At 31.7% G+C, this 25,732-nt stretch overlaps 1 protein-coding gene across 1 annotated transcript; it reads left to right on the top strand.

The window, feature by feature from the left end:
* The first annotated feature begins 232 nt into the window (after positions 1-232).
* Positions 233-25,732, top strand: LOC110023515 (protein MODIFIER OF SNC1 11). Its single transcript, XM_020722985.1, has 6 exons — positions 233-616; positions 24,770-24,847; positions 24,983-25,102; positions 25,197-25,239; positions 25,328-25,395; positions 25,525-25,732. The coding sequence occupies exons 1-5, from the start codon at positions 453-455 to the stop codon at positions 25,361-25,363; spliced, it is 441 nt and encodes a 146-aa protein (XP_020578644.1). The 5' UTR covers positions 233-452; the 3' UTR covers positions 25,364-25,395; positions 25,525-25,732.

Here is a 25,732-nt window from a genome sequence, read left to right on the forward strand (position 1 = left end):
GTAAATCGTGTTTTGACAAACGCAACCAAAACGTGTGAATCAAACATAAAAGCGGCGTTTTCAAAAACGCCGCCGCAGTTTTAAGCTGCCCCAAACGAGCCCTTAATAAATCAGATAAAAAGACGAATTAAAGGAACTTATGCCACGACTACTTATAATCTTCGTTCGCATCACGGTTCGTCGAATTTATGAGATTTGAAAAATACTATTTAACATATATAGGAGAGAAACACCAACACCCCCTTTGTTCATTTCTAGGGGTCTGATCATCTTTTGGGGGTCCGATTGGCTTTTTGGGGAGTGCAAGTTGAATAACGAAAGCAGGTGCAGGAAAAGAAACCCCGAATAAAACCCTAGAATCCGCAGTGGTGGCTGCTCCGAACTCCTCGTCCCTTCTACTTCAGCAGTCGCGTCTTTTTCGGTAAGGGGGGCTCTGTGGAAGAAACAAGCTCATGGCGGAGAAGCCTATAGATTCGAATATCTCCCCTTCGGAAGTCGCCGCTTCGTCTACAGTGCAGGCAGGCTCGACTATTGAGAAAAAGATTCGCCGCGCCGAGCGCTTTGGAGTCCCAGTTAAGCTATCTGAAGAGGAGAAGCGCACATCTCGCGCCGAACGGTAAGTGTTCGGCGGTATATATGCGAGGCTCTTCATAAACTAAAGCTTTTATTTGCTTCTGTTGTTATGGATTGAGTTGTCACTGTTATCTGTGGGTCTGTTTCCTTCTTATGGAATTAGGCTCTTTCATATTTATGCATAAAATTTTCTTTGCGTTTTGTGGAAAATTCAGGAAATTGATGAAAGGGTAATGATCAAAATAGTAAAGCTTGCTTCTTGAGGATTTGCCATCTTGTAAACTTCATACCTATAAAGTAGTTGATATATAATGGTTGATATGCTATAACTTGATGTGTTCTTACCAGGAGTTGGATCTTTCTTTGAAACTAACAAACTGACAAGATAATTAGCCATATTTTCATTTTCCTAAGTTTTTACGTTTTGTTCGTTAGACCTGTCCAAGGAGAAGGCTATTTAATTGTTTATGCTGGATAATTTGATATATGTGATATATGTCATATTATATGAAGAGGTTTTTCTTTCAATATAGCTCCTTCTTAGCGTAAGGTTACATCTTAAGAAGTGTAGCTTTTGGAATTTGGTCCATTCAAATTTTAGGGTTTGTTTGCTGCAAGTAGGATTTAGTTCACTGATTTAATAAATCTTATGTTGCTCAATATTGAACATTGTTTTGTATAATCGGTTTTAAATCTTTTTAAATTTTGGTAAATTGTTTCGGTAATAATTTCAATGTTTAAAGATTTATGTGATTATGATATCTTATTATATTAACTTAGCTTATAAAGATATGAATTTAAATCATAATCAGCACAGTATAGCATTTCAGTTAATTAATGATTTACTAAGCTAATTAAATGATAACTTTTATTTAGTCAAATTAAATTAAAAAAAATACCAATTAACTTAAGGTAATTTTTTATTTATAATATTATTTATTAAAGTTAATTTGATTTTCTTAATCAATGTATCTTGATGTAATTTGCTTGATTGAATATCAACTGTTTTACTTGATAAATATATGTTAATTTTTATTTCGCTAATTAAATTATAAGTAGCATAATAATATATTAATTAATCATTAGTTAATATTCATAGAACTAATTAAATGCATGATTTTTTTAATTAAATAAAATCACAAATAAAATTAATTTGTTTAACTTAGTATTTTTAAGTTAATTAAATTTAATTATTTAGATTAGTTTTCAAATTTTCAATTATAAACTTACCTCTCCTACTTATTACCAATTTCCACAACACACCTAATATCCTAAACACTTTTCTTTTTCCTTTGAACCCTCAATGACAAAGTTATGTTGTAGTTGCAGCAAGAGCTCTCTAGCAAAGGCATTAATGGAATAGCGACATATGAAGGAATATAGGAGTTTGTGAGGCTTGCAAATTTAAGTTAAATATGCTCAATGCGCCGATTCACTAAATTCAGAATTCATGGTGAAACAAAGTAAAAATGGGAATTAGAAATTTGTAAGATTTAAAATGAACCTTTCTACCGTTTAATAGGATTTAGCTTAAGTTATTCTTAGATCTTGCAACAAAACAACCCTTAGTTTACTTGCTATTCCTTACATTATTTTTGTGTATTAGTTGCTTGTTGGCAATTGTAATCATTATCTATTTAATATTTATTTGCTAGTAACTCAGTTTGAGTTTTTACTTTTTTATATCATTCTTTGTTTCTAATTTGATATAGTGAGAAATTCATTTTTATAATTTGATATTGCAACTTTAATTATTGTGAAGTTGTAACTAACAACTATTTAATTACTTTGATGCGTGTTGCTAATTGACCACATTTTTTATCAAATTGCCTGATAAATCTCTGAGACAGTATTTAATTTTTTATAGTCGTAAATAGATGTACGCTCTTGCAATGAAATCTGACCAAGATCTCATCCATCTTATTTCTGTTCAATGTCAAGAAAAATCTTATGTTGAGTTGCAATTGCCTTGCTTTTTTACCCCTCCAGTATCACACTTATCATCATGAACTACAAGACTATCTAGTCTTACTATATTATTTCTTAACTTCAATTTATCTAATAAATTTCTACCACCATCCTAAGGCTTCTTGACTAGTTGCCATAATGTAATTCTAGATAACTTTTTGGAACATGCCACTTTTTTTCTTTGAACCAAAAGAAGCAAGGAACTCTTCAATGAATATTATTAGTTGTTTAATATATTTTGTACCGAGATATGTTGAATTTATCTTAAACTAATTCATTCGTTGGTATTGTGAACTTTGGTTGTGGTTGTATGTTCTTTTTAATTTGTTAGCTACTTCTAGCATTATTTTAGTTGATTTTTATCATTCAAACACCCTAACATGCCTAGACATGACATTAGCATTATCCTCAATTATTTGGGTTCAGCATTATGAGTCATCAAAATTTATGAATTACTATGTCCGCCTCTTGCTCTTATTATTCCCTAGAAATTAACTTTTACATGTCTAATAAGTGTAACATTTGTTATGCATTTCCAAACTACCTACATTTTTTTCCAGTAATTTTATCCTCAATCTATGTCACTTCAATGATTCCTCTATTATAATCATGTTTTAATTTATATTTCTTAGTTTTTTCACACATCCATGTTAACGTTCTCTCTTTTTTTTTCATGTTTAATTTAGTTATCAGTGACTTTTTATTGCTTAGCATGATAAGCCATACAACATAATTGGTCTATTTATAGTTTCATAAAATTTATTTGCAAGTCATTGTGATATCCTCTTATTGTATGCTCATGAACACTTTTTCATTTTATAAAATTCTAGTTATTTCTTATCATGCTAAGGCATACAATATAATTGCCCTAATGATAGTTTCATAAAATTTAGTTGTAATTCATTGTGATATCCTCTTATTTTATGCTCATGAAACACTTTTTCATCTTATAACATTCATAGGATTTGCTTAAATTAGTTCAAACCTTGACTTGTAATTGATCATTGTGATTGATTTAAATTTTGGTTTAGTGAGAATTAGAATCTTTGATTTCAAATTTAGATAAAATCACCCAAACTCGACTTGATATCACTTCTACATTACACACAATCAAAGAAAAATATAAATTCATAAAATATTTATTTTTTATTTAATGATCAATATTATTTGATAATCAATGATGTCAAATTGAATACTTTACCATAAAAAAAATATTTATCATAGTATTTAGTTGTAAATTGAGAATTGATAGTTCAAAGTTTTTGTTACTAAATGTATACCCTTATTTAAAAAGGTAGTGCACACCTTGAGGCGTTCCTCGAACTAAGGTGTGTAAAAATGCGTTAAGACTTGCGTCTCGTTCAAAATTATAGTGAGGCTTGTCTTGTTATTCTAAGGTATGTGTTTTGATCTTCTTGTCTTAAGCCATTTAAGGTAGCATCTCAATTAAGTTTTGTAAAAAGATATATTATATTATATGATATGATATGATATTGTATTTACATCTAATATATTTGATACAATGAATCAAAAATTTCAAAATATAATTTAAGTGTGATTACCTGACCATATTATTAATTTGTTATTTTATTTAAATTATATCGAATTTAATAAAATGAAAAATGAAATGATTAAAGAGTATTTGGAAGATGCTAATGAGGCAAAATCTAATGATAAATTTATTTTGTATGACGATTTTTTTAAAGATGATGAATGTGAGGATAAGGCCACCGGAGATTTTAATCTTTATGGTGTATTTAAATTTTAAGCAAAATATTATCATAAATCACATCTCAAACTTTAATTTTATTTTAAAATTGAATAAAGTGCCAAAATTGTCCCCGCAGCCTGTTTATATGTTACACTTTAGTATCAAAGTCGAAGTGTCAAATTAATCTCCAAATTTGTGTAAGAGGGGCTGAAATGGTCTTCCCTCAGACTATGAGGACTATTTTAGCTCATATTAAATAAGTATGAGGCTAAATTGATGCTTATAAACTATGGGACCAAAGTGACCCCAAACAAATAGTTAGGGGACCATTTTTGTAGTTTTCTCAATCAAAATTTAAGATTGATATTTATGATTTATATCTTTATGATAATAATTTAAATTAATATATCGTTAATAGACCTACACTGCCAGGGTTTGATTCTAATCCCTGGATTCAAAGAAGTAGAGGGCTGCGTTAGGTAATCAACAACTAGTGTAAAATTTTTTGTTGAAAAAGTTATGACATTAATTCCTTAAAACATTGTGTAAATGTTAGGATGTTCTTTGGAAGCAACACACTGTGTAACCTAAATACAATGAAAAGTGTGTAAGAGCAGCTACACGGATACCCTAGTGTATTGTTAAATAAGCAAGATTTTCAACATTATGTATGGAAGATGAAAAGATGAAAATCAAAGATGAAAATTAAAAAGTAAAGGAAGATATTAGTTAAAGAAAGAGAAAAGAAAAGTAAAGATTTAATTAAAGTAAAGCATATTAAAGATGAAAATTAAAAAGTGATTTTTGTAGAGGAAGATATTCAACATAAGTGGGTGAGATATTTTGAAAAAAATTTCAGTGAAGTTTTTGAAAATTCGATCAACTTTAGTGATTTTAATATTCGTTGAGAATAATAAATCTTTTAAATTTTACTTTCACATTAGTAAAAAAAGTTGATAAAGCTTTAAAGAAAATTAAGGATGGAAAATCGGTAGGAATTGATCGTATCCCTCTAGAATCGAGAAAATATTTATGAGATTTGGGAGTTTCTTGACTTACTAAACTTTTTAATATTATTTTAAAAACTAAAATGATTAATGAAGAGTAGAGTGAGAGTATTTTGGTCTCGTTTTTTAAGAATAAAGGGATGCATAAGTGTGTGCAAATTATAGATGAATTAAGTTTATATTGTCATACATTATAATTATGTGAGTCAAAATTATGGGAGAGAGTAATTGAATATAGGTTAAGACGTGATATAAAGATTTCTCATAATTAGTTTGAATTTATGTCGAGCAAATCTACTATGGAAGCTATAAATTCATTGAAATGTTTGATGGAGAAGTACACAGAGAGTAAGGAGGATCTACATCTGATTTTTATTGATCTAGAAAAAACTTACTATAAAGTTCCAAGTGAAGTTCTTTGGAGAGGTCTAGAAAAGAAAAGGTTGATATGACTTATATTGAAGTCATTAAAGATAAGTATACTAGAGTTGTTACTTTTGTTTGAACAGAAGGAGGATTGACCAGGTATTTTTCTATTTTTTGTTGAATTACATCAGGGTTGGCTTTAAGCCCATATATTTTTGTGTTAGGTAGTCGATAGCAACTGTCGGATTTCAAGCCCGAATGTGAAAAGTTGAGGGTAATCATGACATGAATCATTTCAATCATTTTGTAAATGTTAGGGCGTATCCTGGAACTGATGCGTTGTATGAACTGAATAGTGAAAAGTGTGCAAGGGCTGCTACACTGGTGCCCGGGTGTAGCGTCAAACAAACATGAATTCTCACATTATGGACTGATGCAGACAAAGAAGTTAGTCCAAGAAGCTAATATTAGGGTAGGATCTTTGAATTTAAGTACTCAGATAAATTAATAAAATTAGTAGATATTATGGTTCGTAGGAAGATAAATATATTATGCATTTAAAAAATTAAATAGGTTGGAGAAAAGACTAATGAGATTGATAGCTTAGGTTTTAAACTTTGGTACTCAGGTGGGAGTCGCACTAGAAGTATATGTGTAGTTATAGATTAGAGTTTGAAAGGCAATATTGTAAAAATTAATAGAATTATAGATAAAAGTATAGTATTAAAGATTGTTGTTAATCCTAAGATCTTTAATTTTATAAATGTTTATGCTACTCAAGTAGGTATAGATATAAGTTCAAAAGAAAAATTTTTGAATGACTTAAAAGAATTAAAAAAAATGATACATCTTGAAGAAAGAATTTTTATTATAGGAGATTTAAATTGTTATGTTGGTAGAGTGGTAGAAGATTTTAGAATTATTCATGCTTGCTATGGTTTTGGGGTGATTAATGAAGAAAGTAGAACCTTATTAGATTTTGATGATTTTGTTATTGCTATTACTTTATTTAAAAAAACGGTAAACATATTATTTTTTATAAGAATGCATTTAATAAACACAAATTGATTATTTTCTTATGAGAAAAAAGATCGTTGAGAATGTAAAAATAGTATGACCATTCCAAGTGAAAGTTTAAGTATAAACATTGATTATTTGTTCTGAATTTTAAGATGAAGAATTGTAAGATAAATAATATAATGATTTTTTCATAAAATTAGATGGGGGCACATAAAAGTCACAAATAAAATTATCTTTATGAGTAAACTTTATGATTTCAGGATTTGGGATGTTCATGAAGTAGAATTATAATTCTATATGGGATAAAGTAACAAGTACTATTAAATAAATGACAAAAGATGTATTTGAATAATTAAAAGGAAAAAAAAATTATAAATAAAAATAGTTGATGGTGCAATAATAATATGCAAAAACGATAAAATATATGAAGTTGTGTTTAAAAAATTGGTTTAAATATAACCGTAGGTATCCTAAGAGAATAATTTGTGACGCTAAAAAGTCTATTTTTAGTCATCTCTATAATAAATTATATACTTGAGAGGGTGAAAATTATAAAATTAGCCAAAAAAAGAGAAAAGAAAGTAAATATGTAATACAAAGTGTATTAAAGATGCAAATAAAAAAGTGCTTTTCTTAGAGGATAAATTTAACATAGGTGGGTGAGCTATTTTGATAAAATTTTCAATGACGTTTTTGAAAATACGATCGACTTATCGTTAGTAATAATAATAATTTTTATTTTTATCATTGCATTAGTAAAACGGAAGTTGAGGAGGCTAAAAAAATTTAAGGGTGGAAAATCAGTAGGATCTGATGTATCCTAATTGCAGTATGAAAATATCTAGGAGATTTGAGAGTTGGCTTACTAAACTCTTTAATATTATTTTAATAACTAAAAAAAATGCCCTAGTAGTGGAGGACGAGTATTTTGGTCCCCATTTTCAAGAATAAAGGAGATGCATAAGAGTGTGCATATTACGGAGGAATTATGTTAATGTTCATACTTTAAAATTATGGGAGATGTTAATTGAACATATGTTAAGAAGTGATACAAAGATTTCCCATTGTTAGTTTGGATTTATGCCAAACAATTCTATTATTAATGCTGTACATTTATTGATAGGTTTGATAGAGAAGTACAAAGAGAGTAAGTAGGATCTATATATGATTTTAATTGATTTAGAAAAAGCATACATTAAGGTTCCAAGAGAGGTTCTTTGGAGAGTTAAGGTGTTGATATGCGTTTTATTCAATTCATTAAAGATATGTATTCTAAAGCTGTTAGTCATGCTTGAACAGTTCGACCAAGTTTTTTCCTTTTTCAGTTGGATTACATCAGGGATCGACTTTAAGCTTATATATTTTTGCTTTAGTTATTGCTTTAGTATATTTTTGCTTTAGTTATGGATGCTCTTACTTGACATTTATAGGATGATATACCTTGGTGTATGTTTTTCGCTGATGATATCCTTCTTATGGATAGACTGGAGAGAGAGTTTAGAAAAGACTTGAATTATGAGGTCTATATTGGAGTCTAAAGACCTTCGTTTGAGTATATATCTAAACTTGAATACATGGAATGTAATTTAGTAGTAGCTCTAGTGGCAGAATTGTAATTATGGGTGATCAAATAATTAAAATGTGTGAATGCTTTAGATATTTGGGGTCTATTGTTCAAAGTGATGATGATATAAATGGGAATCTTATTAGTAGAATTCAAGCTGGTTGGTTAAAGTGGAGAAATGCATCAGGCCTATTTTTTGATGGCAAGGTACCGCTTATACTTAAAAAGGAAAATTTTATAAGATGGTGGTGAGACTTGCAATGCTTTATGGTGCAGAGTGTTGGCCTTTAATAGTGAATCATAAAATAATGTTAATTGCTGTTGAGATGAGAATGCTTAGGTCGATGAGAGGCTTGATACTTGACACTTAGAGACAAAATGCGAAATGAATCTATCCGTGAAAGGGTTTGTGTAGCTCCAGTGGCAGATAAGATTAGAGAGAGTCGTCTTAGATGGTTTGATCTTATTAAATGTCGACCATCTGATGATCCGGTTAGCATATTATATGTTTTAAATTCAACTTATATTAAGAAAGGCAATGGTAAACCTAAAAAGACTTGGGCATATTGTATAAAAAAATGATCTTAATCTATTAGAATTAAATGAATATATGACACTCAATAGGACACAATGGAGAACAAGGATTTATGTAGCCGACCCCACTTAGTAGGATAAAGACTTTTTGTTGTTGTATGGATGCTTTTATTGGATATTTACATGCCGTGCATCTTAGTGTATGTTTTTCACTGATGTTATATTTCTTGTGAATAAGACTAGAGAGAGTTCATGAAAAACATTGAATTATGAAGGTCCACACTAGAATTTAAAGGGTTTTCATTTTAGTATATCTAAAACTGAATACATGGAATGCTATTTTAGTAGTAGTAGATATAGTGGCAGAGTTTTAACAATTGGTGATCAAATCACTAAAAGGAGTGAATGTTTTGGATATTGGGGTCTATTATTCAATGTGATGGTGGATGAGAATGTTATTAGTAGAATTCAAGTTGGATGGTTGAAGTGGAAGAATTCATCAAGCTTATTGTGTGATAGAAAAGTATTGCTTAGATTTAAAGAAAAAAATTTATAAGATGGTGGTGAGACATGCAATGCTTTATGACACATAATATTGACCTATAAAAGAGAAGCATAAAACTAAGTTAAGTGTTATTGAGATGAGAATGCTTAGGCGGATGAGTGGCTTGACACTTATAGACAAAATGTGAAACGAATGTATCCATGAAAGGGTTGGTATAGCTCCGGTGGGAGACAAGATTAGAGAGAATCATTTTTAGATTTTTTGGTCACATTAAATGTCGACCATCTGATGATCCTATTAGGAGAGTAGATGTTTTAGATTCGACTTATGTTATGAAAGGTAAAGGTAGACCTAAAAAGACTTGGGTATCTTCTATAAAAAATGATTTTAATTTATTATAATTAAATGAAAATATGACCCTCAGTATGACACAATGGATAAAAAAGATTCATATAGCCGACTTCATTTAGTGGGATAATTATGATTTTTTTTCTTCTATTTTGAGGCTTTTGCCTCGAGGCTTGTGTTTCCTCTCTCTTAGGCAAAACATCTCAGTTCTGGATTTTGTCTTTTTAAACCTTGATTTAAGCTGTGACTTATTATCATCAAAAGTATTGTCTTTTTAAACCTTGATTTAAGCTGTGACTTATCATCATCAAAAGTAATTTAGTCTTATTTCTAAGATTAGCTTATAGTGGATTTGTTTTAAAAAAATTAAGATGTTGGTCAATAAAGTTATATACATTAAGAACTTCATGGTAATGAATGAAAAATATATGACTGAAATTGCCATATATTTATAGTTAAATTAATTTTTTTATATTTTTCTTGTAATATATAAATATGATTTCATTATGATCCAATCCTTATTTATATCCAACAAACATTTAAACTATAACTACAGATCCAAATTTCAATAAATGAAAAATAAAAATTATCATATTAAGAGTATTTTGTTGGCAATATAGAGTTCCAGAAGCTATGACGATATTCCAAACTCGTAAGATATACATCTATGCTTATTACTCTATATAGTATGGATAAATGCTCTTGGAATCACTTTGCTCTTTGAAAGAATTTTTCTTCCTTTAAGTATGGAGTTTCTTTTGTACTGTTGGCTAATCATGATCCAATGCTTATTTATATCCAACAAACATTTAAACTATAAGTGCAGTTTCAAATATCAATAAATGGAAAAGAAAAATTATCATATTAAGAATATTTTGTTAACAATATAGAGTTCCAGTAGCTATGAAGAAAGATATTCCGAACTAGTATGGAGTTTTTTTTTTTTTTTTTGTAGTTTGTTGGCTCTGTTTTTTTTCTAACTAGTATTTTATTTACTTTTAAAGGTTTGTGATTGCTATAAAAAGATCATTGGCTATGAGAAATCAAATATAGCTATTTTCATTGTATTTTTTCCCTCCTATTTCATACCTATAATTCCTTCCGCAGTTCGTTCAATCCATATGTCCATTTAAATTACCTAAATAACTATCATTTTTCTCCACTACAGTTTTTACGATCTTTTAATCACGAAACGTAAGAACTTACATCATTTATAGTATCATCATTGATAATTGCTCTGGCACTAGCCTTATTTTGCTCAAGAATTTTATCTTTCAATTTTCTATTCACTATTCTCACCTCCTCATTTCTATCATTCACCTTTTCAACATGTAATGACCTATAAATTTAACTAATATTTCTTGTTCCTGATTTTTTTTCTTTACATAAAATTTTTTGTAATTAAATAGTATTTATTCATCTTTTGATCATTTTTTCTACCAATTTTTCTGCCTTTCTATTTATAATCAACAAATTACATGTAGAATAATTAATCTTAATTTTAGACATAGTCAACCCTAGCTTTATGCACTCACTTAAGGGTTTGATTGGTGCATCTGTAGCTGTTTGAAAAACTGTGAGAGGAAGCTGCTGAGGGGAAGCTGTCTGTTTGTATTGTATAGTTGTGCAGTAGTTATGCTGCAAGTGTTTATATAAAAGACATTTTTGTCCCTGTGTTGTTGTATTGATTGTATGATAATCATTCCAGATTTAATAACTCATATATGAAAGTAGGAATTACATTTAGAATCATCAAAAACTCTTAAATTCAAATATTACATCTAGAATTGACATCTCACTTAATAATGAGTAACAACAATCAGAAATAAAACTACTAAATTAACAAAATCATGTATTTGTGAATGAAAAAGGGCAAGATAAAAGGAAGAACTAAAAATTATATCAATCGAGTATTAGGGAATGAAAAAAGGGCAACAATACGGTAAGTGAGATAAAATTAATGGAGTATTCGGGAATAAAAAAGGGCAAGATAAAGGGAACAACTAACAATTGAGGAAAAGCTCTTTGTGAATTACATCAAACATCATGTTCAACACTTAAAAGAGAAGAAAGGAAAAGTATGACTCATGGAACGATGACATTAAAAATTCAAGAAATGCCACATTATTCTGTCAGGAATGGAAGTACACATGGAGATGATTGTTGATCTCTAAAACATTAACAGAATTGATTAAATGTAATTTAAATGAATATCGAAATACAAGTAACCATTTATTCAGCTATAAAGATGCATTTTAAGTTCAGCCCATTGGTAAAGACTGCGCCAAACCCTATGGCAAAGTGCTAAGATTTGAATATGCTGTAGAGTAATCAAATAGTTTATAAATATTATAAAAAAAGTTTTAAGTTTGTATTCTTTTTATTTGAGTATGGACGTGCTCATAAACGGTATACAAGACGAGGCAACTTGATATATGCTTGTTTTTGGTGGCATGACTTGTATAAGTTAGACTTACTCTAAAGTATGTGAAAAGTTATAAATAAATTTGAGAAAAAAATTAGAAATAAGAAACCAAGGATGAGTAGCAGAAAAACAGGGTATATGATAATTGTGCTCTATATAAAATTAATATATTATCGTAGTTTAGACCTAGAAAAAGGAGATATAAACTGATAACCACTTTGGGTGTGTTATAGGTAGGAATGCTAAAATAGATTTATGATGAAATTAAATGGACAATGGGATCTATTAGAGTGATGGCATAATAACATCTTACATCTACTAAAGATAACTTGGTGAAGAGTAGAATTACATAGTTTGGGCATATACAATGGAAGATAAAAATATGTTAATAACTGGGCGAATTGAATGTAAAGGACTGAAAAACTAAAATATAGAACTAAATTAACATGATAAGAAGTTGTGTAATAAGGCTTTGCATAAACTAACCTAAACATCTCATGTAGCACTCTACACGAATGAATGGTGAAATAGGACTATAGAGCCAAACCTAAATAGTTGGGATAAGGCTATTGATCATAATGGTGATAATAATAATAATAATAAATCGGAACAATTAACACATTCTGAAATTGAATCGCCATTCACAATGATTAGATATTGCCTTGTTTAATCAATTCTATAAGTGATAAGTTCAAAATATTGTTATGATGTTTGTCATCCTGCAACCTTACAAGATAAAACCAATTTCATCAAAAAGAAGGGTTTGATTCAATAGATACTGTGGGAAGAAGAACAGGCAATTCCTTGTAAAATTATCTTTTAGCTTAATAAATACCATATGCTAGAACAAATAGTAATATAAGTATGAGCATGCACTCTTCACATGAAAAGGCTAGTTCAGTATGTTAATCTCACAACCCTGCAGGCAGAATGAGAGAGCGCCTTATAGGAGATGCTAATATTTTTAGGAACTTAATACAAGCAATTAGAAATTATATCTGAACAATGCCAATTAACTTTTCAAAAGTAACACAAAGAGTTCAACATAGAGAACTATCCCTGAGTTCAATTCACCCAAATAACAACTTAACCAGTAACCTTTGCTCCTTTGATTCCCATCTGGATAATTTGATTCCATTCAGCCTCAAGAACTCCCAATTCACCTCCGTATACGTATCAGGACACAAGCATCTGAATACCCACCAGATGAACAAACAAACAAAACCCAAAACCAGTTTTAAAAAATAAAATGCAACAATGCCTGCCTGATCCCAAGAGTAAACGACAAGTCACTAACAAAACGCCGCGGAGCGGAGCTTGAGCTTCTGCAGGAAGCTGAAATTGGGCACGTATGTGAATCCCGAGTGGAAGACGGTACTGTCCACCATGCCGAAGTTGAGCAGCGACACGAAGAGATCCTCACTGCCTCCCTTCGTCAGTCTGGGTGCGCGACTGCGCTCAATATTAAAGGACAGAGGGATACCTCCCGACATTTTTCCACACCAAAATTGTGTGCAGTGGGTGCTCGACCGCGATGAAAAAAAAATGGCGCGTTTAATTAAACATACCTTTGACACGATAAACAAATGCGTCAAATTGTATTTAATTAAACAACACAGGCAGAAAGCGCGCCATTTCGACCCTAATTGTAACATACTTTTCACAACAACTTAATTTTCACGACAATTGTGTTGAATGTGGCATGTCTCTTGAGTTATACTTTACAAATCTTTGATTACTCACTAGAATTTATGCATTGTGTTGCTTCTATGAAACATCATAGCTCAAGTAAAATTTAAAGTTGAATTCATTTCAATTATGACTTGAGTTTCATCACTTTAATGATCGATTGTCGATATACATATTAATCCTTAACTTTTCTCTCTTGGGATTGCGATCAAAGTATAATGTGGTGATTTTCAAAGGTAAGTGTTGATTCATACTCTTTGTTTCTACTATACTATAAAACCCAACAAATCACAAGCAATATTTCATTGCATGTAGTAAAGCACACTCCCAACTACATCAAAGCAACACATCTTGTTTGTCATTGCTTATTTCTATTTCTACATAACCTCAAAAATTTTAGAACTACCTTTTCTTGTGTTTTTCTTTTCTTTTTATGTTTCTCTCTCCATGAAATTATAAAAAAGTTGACCTAATACAAATAAAAAGCCTTTGACTAAATCCTCCTCTACACTTGATTTCTTCATGTTCTTCCTCAATTCAGCTCCTCCTGATCCACTTCTTCATTCTTATGCCTGAAACACATCTTCAACTTTATTTAGATATGGAAATGATACTAGGTAAACTCAAGTATCTTTCCAGTGATTCCCCTTTTACATGGTTATGTTGGATGCCATTATCTTATTTGATGTTTGCAATTTTTATATTTTAAGCATTCATTTACTTTTTTATACATCATAGTTTTTGTCCAGATTCACTCAACATTAGCTATTAATTGGGTCTAATAGGATGTCTTTTTGGCTAACTGACACTGTTCTAGGGTTACTGGAAGGTGTGAGAGAATACAAGAAATTGATATGTAAGTTGTAGGAGGCCAAGGAAAACGGGAGGAATGAGAGCTGAATTCCGACGTGAATGACGACCAGATTGCAAACTAGAAGTGGAAAATAACAAATTTCTGTTTCCAAACGACAACTTTATAATGTAAAACCACAGAAGCAACCAGCTAAGACGGCTGTCCGGCTGAAAATAATGGGTAGACAATAAAATAATGAATAAGATCCATCACCTGTTTTTGAACAAGCTACAAACACACCAGTTACAAAAGGAATAGGCTGTAACACTTTAGAGAGTCGAAATCAGACAAAGTCTCCAAAATACATAAAACTAAACTAAATCCAAAATCAGCCGGACAACAACGTGCATAGAAGTCCCCTAATAGAAGATGGTTGAATTAGATAAATAGGAAAAAAACAAGAAATAAAGAGGAAAAGAAAATTTTTGCTGAAGTTAAAAAAATTGTTGGGTGATACGTTACTCTCGTGATTGTGAGTGTTGCATGCCATTATTGTCACTAAACCATGGAACTGTGGAAATCCCTTGTTTCACGCCACTAACAGTTGCTTAAAATTAATAAAGTCTCAAGAACTAGTTAAATGAAAAGTGCATCATGGAATTTTGAATAGAAGATATTTCGGTCGAGTACACCACTAAGTTTGAACACTTTATGTTGAAGTGTAGTCTAGTGGAGCCTGAGAAGAACACCCTAGTTTGATATTTGGGAGGATTGAGATTGCCCATTGGCAATGTGGTACAGTTACAATCTTATTGGACATTGCAGTATGTTCAGACCCTTGCTAAAGGTGGAGGGCAACATCACCGTGTGACCGCCACACCATACATGTAGAGTTCAACCCCATGATGAAATAGGAAGAATACATCTAACATAGCATCTGAATGGTCCCTCCCCACTTGTGGAGGAACTAATTCAGAGTAGAGAATAGGTGGAACCAATCAAAGCTCCCAAATTCGTCCTAACTAGGAAGTGTGTCAAGTGCCATAGTTTTGGGCATACTGTACTTTATTGCCCTAACAAGTGTATGATCTCTTTCACTAAGCAAGGAGTTGTGGAAGAAATTGACAAGGTCACAGGACAGGTTGAAAATGTCACATATGTGTCTCAACTTCTAGCCGATGTGGAAAAAGATGCTAGTAGTTCCAATTGAGCCCATAAGAGAGCCTCCAACATGACTAGCATTAGTTTTCCTTGAAAGTAGTGAGTCTGAGGAGCCATTACCAGAAAAGGAGCAGCCCCTGTTAATGGAGTTGTCAAATATTTGGATTGATTGTTTACTTTCGGAGTGGTTGCCATCGAGAATGGTTCAAATTACCAAAGATTTCATTCCATAATTAGTTCCTCTAGACACACTTCTTTATTATATACGCCCAGTCGAGTACGTTAAGTGGCAAAAGAAGGTTACAGATTTAATGACTTGAAACTTTTTTCATGAGAATCTCCGTATATGTGTAGTTCCATATCACGTTTTGCCAAGTGTGATGGTCATTTCTTCCATTAGGACATACTTTAGAGGGACGTATGTATGTGTTTTAGAGCTACCTGAAAATGATGTGAGCATATATTTTGCAGTGGGATTGCCTCAGACACAACAAGGTGATGACTTTATTATGGTGATGGTAGTTTGATTCTACATGTTTCTTGGGAAGAAGAAGAAGCTCCTCCTAATTGGGAAGAATGTCACAGGAGTGTCGCGCTAAAATGACGGTATCGGGGATCCTGTGCTCCCGTTCTTGTGACAAAGGAAATTTATATTTTTTTATTTTTTCCTATTTATCTATTTTCTAATTTGGGTATCTCTATTGGGAGACTTTATATGTTTGTGTTTCTTCTATTTTGGGGGATTTTGGATTTGTTTCGAGTTTATGGAGGTTATAATCTCTGTTTTCTACCTTAAACAGTACTATATCCTTTCCTTTTGCAAGTGGTGAGCCTGTATATTGCTTAGAAATTGGTGGTGAAACCTTTTTATTGCGCGAATGTTGCCGACTCAGAGTTTTCTTTGTTGTTTTAAGTCAGACAGCCTTTGACGACGCTGAATCTGGTGTCCAAAAGCAGATTTATCCTCACAATCCTGTCCAAATGCCATCAAACTTGCATTTTACGTTTCCCTCGCTATTCCATAGCCATATCCCAATTAAATCCCATTGCAAAATACTTTATAGGAGTTCTAGAACGGTATCAGATGGGCTAATAAATAAGCACATAAAACAATATAAAAAAAACTAAACACAACAAGAAGATAACATGATTTATGTGGGCTGACAAAAATATACCTACACCCATAAGAGAGGCGAGAGTGTTGATTTGCTATAAGCACATTACACACGTGTATTTGTTCAATTTTCAAGTAACTAAATTAAAGGAAAGAAGTTTAGGAATTTTGACAAAGCTTATAAGTCGATAAGCACATTACACACGTGTATTTGTTAAATTTTCAAGTAACTAAATTAAAGGAAAGAAGTTTAGGAATTTTGACAAAGCTTATAAGTTGATTTATTTTGGAAATGTCAATAATAGGAATGAGGTTGGATTAGTTATTGATGAAGAGTTGAAAAATAAAATTTTGCGGCTCAAAATATGATTCTTACAGGATAATAAGAGGTGAGAAAATTATTTATGTTCTCAATGTTTATTCTTCTCAAGTTGTATTAGAATTTTATTTGAGAAAAGTTAAAGTTGTTAGTTATTGGCGGTGATTTAGATGTGCGAATAGGCTATGTAGGATTGGTTATGAGATAATTCACGGTGGCTATTTTATGTGAGATAAAAATGCATTAGGTGAAGTTTTACTTGACTCACGTTAGCCTATGTTGTGGACCTGTTGTAGTAACCAACGTTTTAAAAAATGAGAACTCTTGGCTACTCATCTAATTGGTGTTACCAAAATTAATTTTTTTATACTAAAAAAAGAAAAATAATTTTCTTGCAAAGGTTGTAAGGAAGGTAAAAAAAGCATGGTCACATAAGATAGGTAATATTTATGGATATATATCTTAAAAGTATAAAAAAAAAAATTAATAGTGGGAATTTGAAGTAATTTAATTGAGCCAAACCTAATTTGAGATAAGATGCCCATTTATATTAAGAGGATTGCTGTTGAGATTTCATGGGAGTCTAGAAATAGATTATATGATGATAACGAGACTTGTTGCAGTGAGGATGTAGAAAAGATTATTAAAAGAAATGCACTTTTAAGCTCTTTTGAGGATCATAGAGATTATGAGAAAATTATGGCCTTTAGACATTCTTTTAAAAATGCACTTTTAACTAAACCTGCTTCCATGCGAAGCCAAACCACCCAATGCATATGAGGCATTAATTTACGACCTCAGCTATAAATCTCTCTTTTTTCCATCATTTGGATTTCAGTGAACAAAGCCTTGAAAAATTAGAAAGCAAAAAGAGTCAAAATCAACATGATTTTCCATAATTGATTTCAACGAGTGATAAATCTGATGTCTATTTGAAACTCATTCAAATCCGACGAGTTCAAAATACTCTAGCAATGAACTTGCTGGTGAGTCTAGAATTCTATGAGATTTTACTCTTAAATTCCATTTACATCAAACTGAACACCAAAATCCTAGAACCATTGTATTCCACGTACAATACACGCATTTGCATTGAACTAATAAACTTGCAAAACTTATACATGCTAGTTCGATCATAAGCTTCTGAACAATATTTGCTTGATTGTTTCATTTTTTATTTATTAGTTTTTATATGTTTATGATTGTTAATGGAAGTTAGTTGTTGATAATTTCTGAAAGATTTTGAAAACTATTTCATGCACTAGCATTATCTGCATTATTTTTAGGTATAAGCATTCTACTGCACTTGTGTACCATAATGCATTCAAAACTAGCTCCTTTATCTATCATGAAATATATTTTTTATTTCAATAGTTCAAAAAAAAATATTCCATTTGCATGCAAGATGCAGTGAAAAGAAATATGGACTAGTTATTGATTAAAATATTATACTAAATATTATAGTCGCCAAATAATCCTAAGAGCTAAATTTTTGAAAAAAAAAGAAGGAATCCTAAGAGCTAACTTGAAACTTGAACCCCATTGTAAGCCATTCCATATTAGTTACAGCAACACCTCATTCTTGTTTGTGAGACAAAGGAGCCTAGTTCGTATTATAGTAGATAATAAATAATGGAGAACAAATTTTATGTGATGTCCTTTCTATGAACAAAATACATATCATTAAAGAGTCGTGGATTTATGAGAAGAATGTTTTGAATGATAGCCTTGATAACTGTTTATACCTTTAAACATAAAACCAATATTTTCAAAATTTTTGTCCTATAATTTTTACTTGGAATAAAAATTTACCTCAAGTTAGAAAGGGAAAATGGTAATGATTTATTACTCTACTAACCTCACTAAACATTTTAAGTTAAAAAAAAACAAAAAAGAATCTCCTAAACAGGATTTCCAACATTGGAGGATGCATCATTGTCTATTAAGGGTCACATAAATACTTTGCTTCTAATTATTTTGTCTGACATGTCTACTATACCTTATAATGACCATCTATTAAGTTACCATATTCAGAAACCTACAGCCCATTTTGGCACTTCTCATCATATTCCAAAATCATCAACCATCTTAGGTCTTTCTTATTTTATGAGTTTGCCTTTTAACATGATTTACATTCTTGCTTTCATTGCAAATGATATACCATTTAAAGGATTCATAAATCATTGCGATTGGCTAACTAACTGTAATGCAGGAGAAATTAATCCACTTCTATAATTGATTTTATATTTAGTTCATTGATATCTAAAACTATTGACATTTCACCACCACTATAAATATATGGACTATATTGACCCTCATCTCATTACAACCAGATTGGGCTTTTCTGAGCAGAGTTCTTTGAGCAGGGAAGAATTGATGGATCACATCAAGAATATATTAGCTTCATGACTATTTTAATGTTATATTTTCATTCTAAATAATCATTGTATTTTTTATTTTAAAAACAAATTAACTTAAAGCCTGTTTGGAATTAAATTTATTTTGTTTTTTTTCCTTTATTTTAAAAACATGTTTGTTTAATGTGTTGTTAACATGTTTTTATTTTCTGTTGCTAAAAACAAATTAATATGTTTTTGAAATTACTAAAAAAAAAATTGTAGGTGTTTTGATTGTTTTAAAAAATGAACATATATTAATCAAACATACCAAACATTTTTTGTTTCAGATCAAAACATAAACAAAATAAAATAAAAACAAAAAAGAGAAAACAAAAATAAAAGTCATCCCAAACGGCAAGTCAGTAAAAAAGCTAGTTGAAAGTTGGTTGAGTTTGATGAAATTGTTTTGTAGTTCAAACTTGGAAGTGAGTTGAATTAATAAGTCCTTTACGATTTGGGAAAGTCAATGAAGATCCCTCACCGATGCAAGGACTTTGTAATTCAAGTTGAAATAGGAGTTACAAAATTCAAATTAAGGTTGCTACATGTCAAGATCATTTTAAGCACCACCAAAGTGCAGTTTCATAACTATTCAAGGTTTTTTTATTCAGAATTGGGAGTTACACAATTCAAATTCATGGAGTTGCAAAATTCAAATCAAAAGAGTTATATGTGAAGATCATTACAAGCATTATCACAGTGGCAGTTTCATAAGCATTCACATTTTGTTGTAGATAACTTTTGTGGTAGGAAAGCATCCAATAAATAGTAGTGTCCATTTGGATGATAGCTTTTTCAGTTTTTTCCAAATTTTATCTTTAAAGGCAGCTTTTGGGAAAGTGGTTTTGAAACTGTTGTTGGGAAGAAGATTTGAGCAACAAAATTTGAAAAGCATAAACAACCCGAAACGAAACCTCAACTAGACAATCATATACGGTTCATTCATGAAAGAAAAAGTAACGTAATTTTATTCTTTTTTCTAGGGAATTTTTAATTTGTGATGTTATTGTAATACGAATATTGATGAAATGAGGAATGGAAAGAAACTTTTTCTTGCTTATGAAATCATTGTCTATTCATATATGCATGCTTGAAACATAGGCTTGGTTTTTGATCATCCTTGTATAGTCTTGCAAGGCATCCTCCTTATCAATTATCTTACCCCTAAATTCCTCTTTTTTTCCATGCATTACATTCCTCTCTTCCACTCTCAATCAACTCTTCTCACCCCCCAATATCCAACAAATAGCATCCCAAGCCTTCTACCAATTGCTCTCAGCCACTTCTCATCATCAAAAAACCTTTGAACTTGCCATCCCATTACTTTGGATGTGAATGCCAATTCCATGCAAAACCAAACCATCTGATGCATGAAGGCATTAATTTATCCCTTAGCTACAAAATTGCCGCCTCCTCTCCATCAATAAGTTTACTTGGATGATCAGTGTTGAGTCCACCTTTTTTTTAGCATTTATAGAGATGCTTTTGAAAAATATTCAAAATGAGGTGTTTTGGTGTATGCTTTTTGCATATAATATATAGCTTTAATTAATGAGACGTTCATTGAATTAAGTGGAACTAGAAAAGTTGAATAAAATTTTAGAAGATATATGCCTTAGAGTTAGTATAACAAAGATTAAGTATGTGATATATAATTTTGGTTGGTATGATGTTAATATTAGAAGATATTGTGATACCTAAGTGTAATGGATTCATGTATATGGAAGCTATTATATAGAAGAATGAAGAAAACTTCAAGCTTTAGAGTTGATTTGTTAAAATGGAGAAATGAGTAGAAAATTTTATGTGATAAGAGGATATCAAGAAGACTGAAAGGTTACTTTATGATGAATAACATGAGAGAAAAATGTCTTGTTCTCTAATATTCAAATTACAAATGCTCTCATTATATAGATAGTAAATTCTACGACAAGCATAATTCCCAGAATTATAATTTATCTAATCTACAACTAACGTTGAAGGAAAGAGCTACAAGAATAACAGTAAAAAAATAAATGATGATAACTCTACATAGAAAACATATAATTCTACTACCCTCAGGCTGGGTCATAGATGTTGTAGAGACCTAACTTGGTCTTCAAATCTGTGAAATTGACTGGAGATAAAGACATCGACAACATACTGATGCTTTGGAATGTAAGATTAAGTGAATGACGCCTCCATTGATGTTCTCTGAGATAAAATGTTTGTCAATCTCAATTTGCTTTGTCTTATTATGATGTGCAAGATTTTTTGCAATGATAATGATAGTTGGTTGCTATAGAACGTCTTTTTGGGGTTAATCTTGGAGTATCCACATCTTTTAGTACTCCTTTAATCCAAATTCCTTCACAAATTTTCAAAGCAAGTGCTCGATACTTAGACCTTGCACTGCTTCTAGAGATCACTGTTTACTTCTTGCTTTATGTGACAATGTTTTTCAGATATAGGAACAATAACCATAGGTGGATCTTTTTTCAGTGACTTCTATTGCAAACTAGCATCAGTGTAAAAATTTACATCTTTGTTGTCAAATTTCTTAAACAATAAGCCTCTGTCAGGGATCTTCTTAAGAAATCATAATATATTGTAGACCATCTTCAAATATTCTTTAGTTGGATTGTTTATGTATCGACTTACTATGCTGATAGAGTAAGTGATGTTAGGTCTAGTGTGTGATAAGTGGAGAAGTTTACTCACCAATATCTGACATTTATCGTTTTTCACTGACACCTTTTTTCCCACTGATTGTAACTTTTGGTTGAAAGCTATAAGAGTCTCAACAGGTTTGCACTCTAGCATTCATGTTTGTTTTAATAAATCTAGGATGTACTTTTTTGGATATCACAATACCTGTCTTAGACATGACCACTTCAATGCTCTGAAAGTATCTCATTGCTCCTAGATCTTTAATTTCAAATTTAGTAGCAAGAACCTCCTTAGTCTTTTCAATCTCTTTGTCATCATCACCTGTTAGGATCATATCATCAGCATATATAATGAGTATCGTTTTCTTATCTCCTTGCGTATGTTTTATAAACAATGTACAATTTGCTTGGCGTCTGATGTACCTATTTGATTTCATAGTTTTGATGAATTTATTAGATGAAGCCCTTGGCGATTGTTTGAGATCATAAAGCCACTTTTTTAGTTTATCGACCTGATGTTTATTTGAGTCTTCTTCTAGCCCTAGGGGAATTTTTACATAAACTTCTAGGTCTCTATTCAAAAACATTTGCAGGCCCCACTTTTATTCATTTCCGAGGAGAGAAGAACTCTTTTAGTGTTTAATTTGGCCACTGAAGCAAAAGTCTCTTAATATTCCATCCCATAAGATTGAGTGAAAGCTTTGGCCACCAACATCTTGAACTTATCAATGCTCCCATATGTTCTTTACTTGGCATGGACACCCATTTGACATCCAACTAGTCTTTTATTTGGAAAAAGTTTCGTAAGGGTTACGTACCATTTAGCTTAAGTGCTTGGAATTTTTCTTTATTTTTCTTTTTTTCATTATGGACTTCATAGTGATTCATGAATCGACTTGGGTATTTCCACATTGTCAATATTAGACCCTATGAGTTAGTGTAACTCACCATAGGCAACGTGCTCTTGGATAGGATAATGTGTGCAACCTTTTTGGTTTTGTTCGTTGGATTTCACTTGCTGTTGAATGTCAGAGGTGGGTGAAGGTTTAGTTGTGGACAATTCTGTGGTTGCATCTCATCTTTTTTATGCTCATTGCATTTATTTCTCCTTGTATACACCCGAGGCTCTTTATTTTTTTATTTCAGAGTGGATTTATTTCTTTGATACCATAAAGAATAATGTAAGTGAGAAAATTCTCTTATTCCTTAATCTTCCAATTACAACTTCTCTCATTATATATAGGGACTAAATTCTAGGGAAAACATAATTCCCACAATTATAACTTACTAAATCTACAATAACTTAATCTTAAATTTTTCATTTTGTTCCTTCCTGTTTATTTCGAAATGCTCTCTCTTATTAATTCTCTTCTCCTTTATTCTAGTTCAACAATAGCCATGTCATTCAAATTCCTGAAAGCACAGCCCTGTTCTTCCACAATCAAAACCTCAGACTGCCGGCCCTTCACAAATTTACCCAGCAGAACAATGCTAACCAATCCATTCAAGCACACCAAATCCAATGGCTGAACACCCATGCAATCGCATTTAATGTCTATAGGGATTTCAATGAGGTGATCTGACGTTAAATTCAGGTTTAAATTTTGACTTAGTTATCCAAAATGTCAATTTTCAAAAAACTCATAAAGCTGATTTTAAATTTTATGTTTAACTTAATAAAATTATCAAGTCAATATCCGTAAATTTGTCTACCTGTTGATAGCTTAGATGGGTGGCGTCTTAACTCTGAGCAGTTTCGTGGAGATAAGCCAAGTGGAGTTAATGTAAGACATGCGCACAAACACCTACCCAAACATGCATATTTTGATGGGCGACTAATTCAACTGTAGGACGAGTTGCCTTTTGTGGTTGAATTTGTGCTTGCATTTGGCTTGTTAAGAATCTGGTAGGACTAGTAGCCATATGGGGCCACTAGTAGCAGTCGTCATGCTTGGGGCAGTTACATACATATCACTCAAAATATTGCTATTTACAAATCTAGCACTCTCTTTGATCCTTTTTTTTGAATTCTCGCCCAAATGTCAAAATTTATGATGGAACACCCGAATATGTATTATTTATTTTTGTTAAATTCTCAATGGTTTGACTATGACACTGCTAATGTATCGGGTTGGTGGTTAACAAAAATCACATGGGTGCTAATTTTGTAAATAGCAATGTTTGAAGTGTTTTGAATATCCCTTTACAGTTTAAAGGCAGAGAGATGGCGAGAGGCTGGGTTGGCGAAAGATAGTAATATGTGAGAGAAGCTTATTGTTTTATTGATTCCATTTGGTTGAGATGTTTATATGTAGATATGCAGGCTTCTGCACGGGGACTTTTATTGCTTCCTGCAGGGCCCTTTATTGCTTCCTGGCTTTTTTTTTATCAGTGTTAATATGATCTTGAAACCTTAGATTTTTTTTTTCAACTTCTTTAACTTAGTTTACAATATGGATTTCATGGCGAAGTTAAGCTTTTTCTTGGCTTTGCATTAGATGGAAAATTTTTCCTCAACTAAGGTTTATATTGAAAAGAAATTTAAGATTCTCCCTGCAGTTACCTTTTTAAGGGAACTTCGAAATCTGCCCTTGGAGATTACTTCATTTTGTTTTGTTCCGACAGGTTTGGCACTAATCCTCCCACTACTGGAAAAGATGTAGGGGTTTCAGAAGAACAGAAGAGGAGGGATCGTGCGAAGAGGTCCCACCCAGTTGTCTTTCCCTGTGAAGGCTATTAATAAGCTTAATTAATATTTTCCTTGCAGCGACCCATCATTAGTCTGTTTACCCATTCCCAGATCAACCGTATCACTACTACTACTCTATTGATTTGCAGGTTTGGACTTGTGGAACATTATTCAGGCGAAGAAGCTGCGAAAAAGAAGGCACGTTTGGAGCGGTTCGCCCAGAAGCCAAACACTTTGGAGGAAGAGAAAAGGAAAGCTAGAGCTGCGAGGTAGATCGTGCAAGAAAACATTGGCATTTCTGTATCTTCATACTTGAATGCTGATAGCGTGGTTTCAAAATTTTTTTTTCTTAAACTTGCGCAGGTTTTCAGGAACATCTAATTCTTCAGCTCAGAACAATGGCAAGGTCAGCATTCAAATTATGCTGTAGTTAATGCAAGAGGAGCTTGGTTGCTTTACTCGCAAGTTTATTTTTCTGTCTTGTTCAACTTTAGAAGGCAGACAAGGTTGAGACAGCAGGTGGTACTTAGGGGGATATAACTTGGATGGCTAAATCCGCAGAGTACTTTTTTCAACCGACACCCTAAATTTATATAATTTCACCATTTCTTTCCATGATTTTGTCTTCTCATCAGTAATGGAGGAACCGAATTTCTCACCTGAATCACTTTTACAAATTTTCTTTCTGCAGGTTCTGGTCATCAGTTTGTTGAAGTTGTTTCACCTCGAAATTTTTTTTTTTTTGCGGAGTGGCTTGTTCATGGTATAAATGTTTTGTTACACAGAATGCCTCCTATGATTTTTTTTTTTTTGGAATTGTTTTTAGGGGACAGAAAAATGTTACAATACTCTGCAGCCTCTGTTGTAGGAAATTTGTCCAGCAAATATTTTGTTCTCCA

Source organism: Phalaenopsis equestris, unplaced genomic scaffold (genome assembly GCF_001263595.1).
Source record: "Phalaenopsis equestris unplaced genomic scaffold, ASM126359v1 Scaffold000002, whole genome shotgun sequence".
NCBI classification, from domain to species: Eukaryota; Viridiplantae; Streptophyta; class Magnoliopsida; order Asparagales; family Orchidaceae; genus Phalaenopsis; species Phalaenopsis equestris.

Coding starts and splice junctions, on each gene's coding strand:
- LOC110023515 (XM_020722985.1), top strand. CDS start 453: ATGGCGGAGAAGCCTATAGATTCGAATATCTCCCCTTCGGAAGTCGCC. Junction 24,848..24,982: donor AGGAGGGATCGTGCGAAGAG/GTCCCACCCAGT, acceptor ATTGATTTGCAG/GTTTGGACTTGTGGAACATT. Junction 25,103..25,196: donor AGGAAAGCTAGAGCTGCGAG/GTAGATCGTGCA, acceptor AAACTTGCGCAG/GTTTTCAGGAACATCTAATT.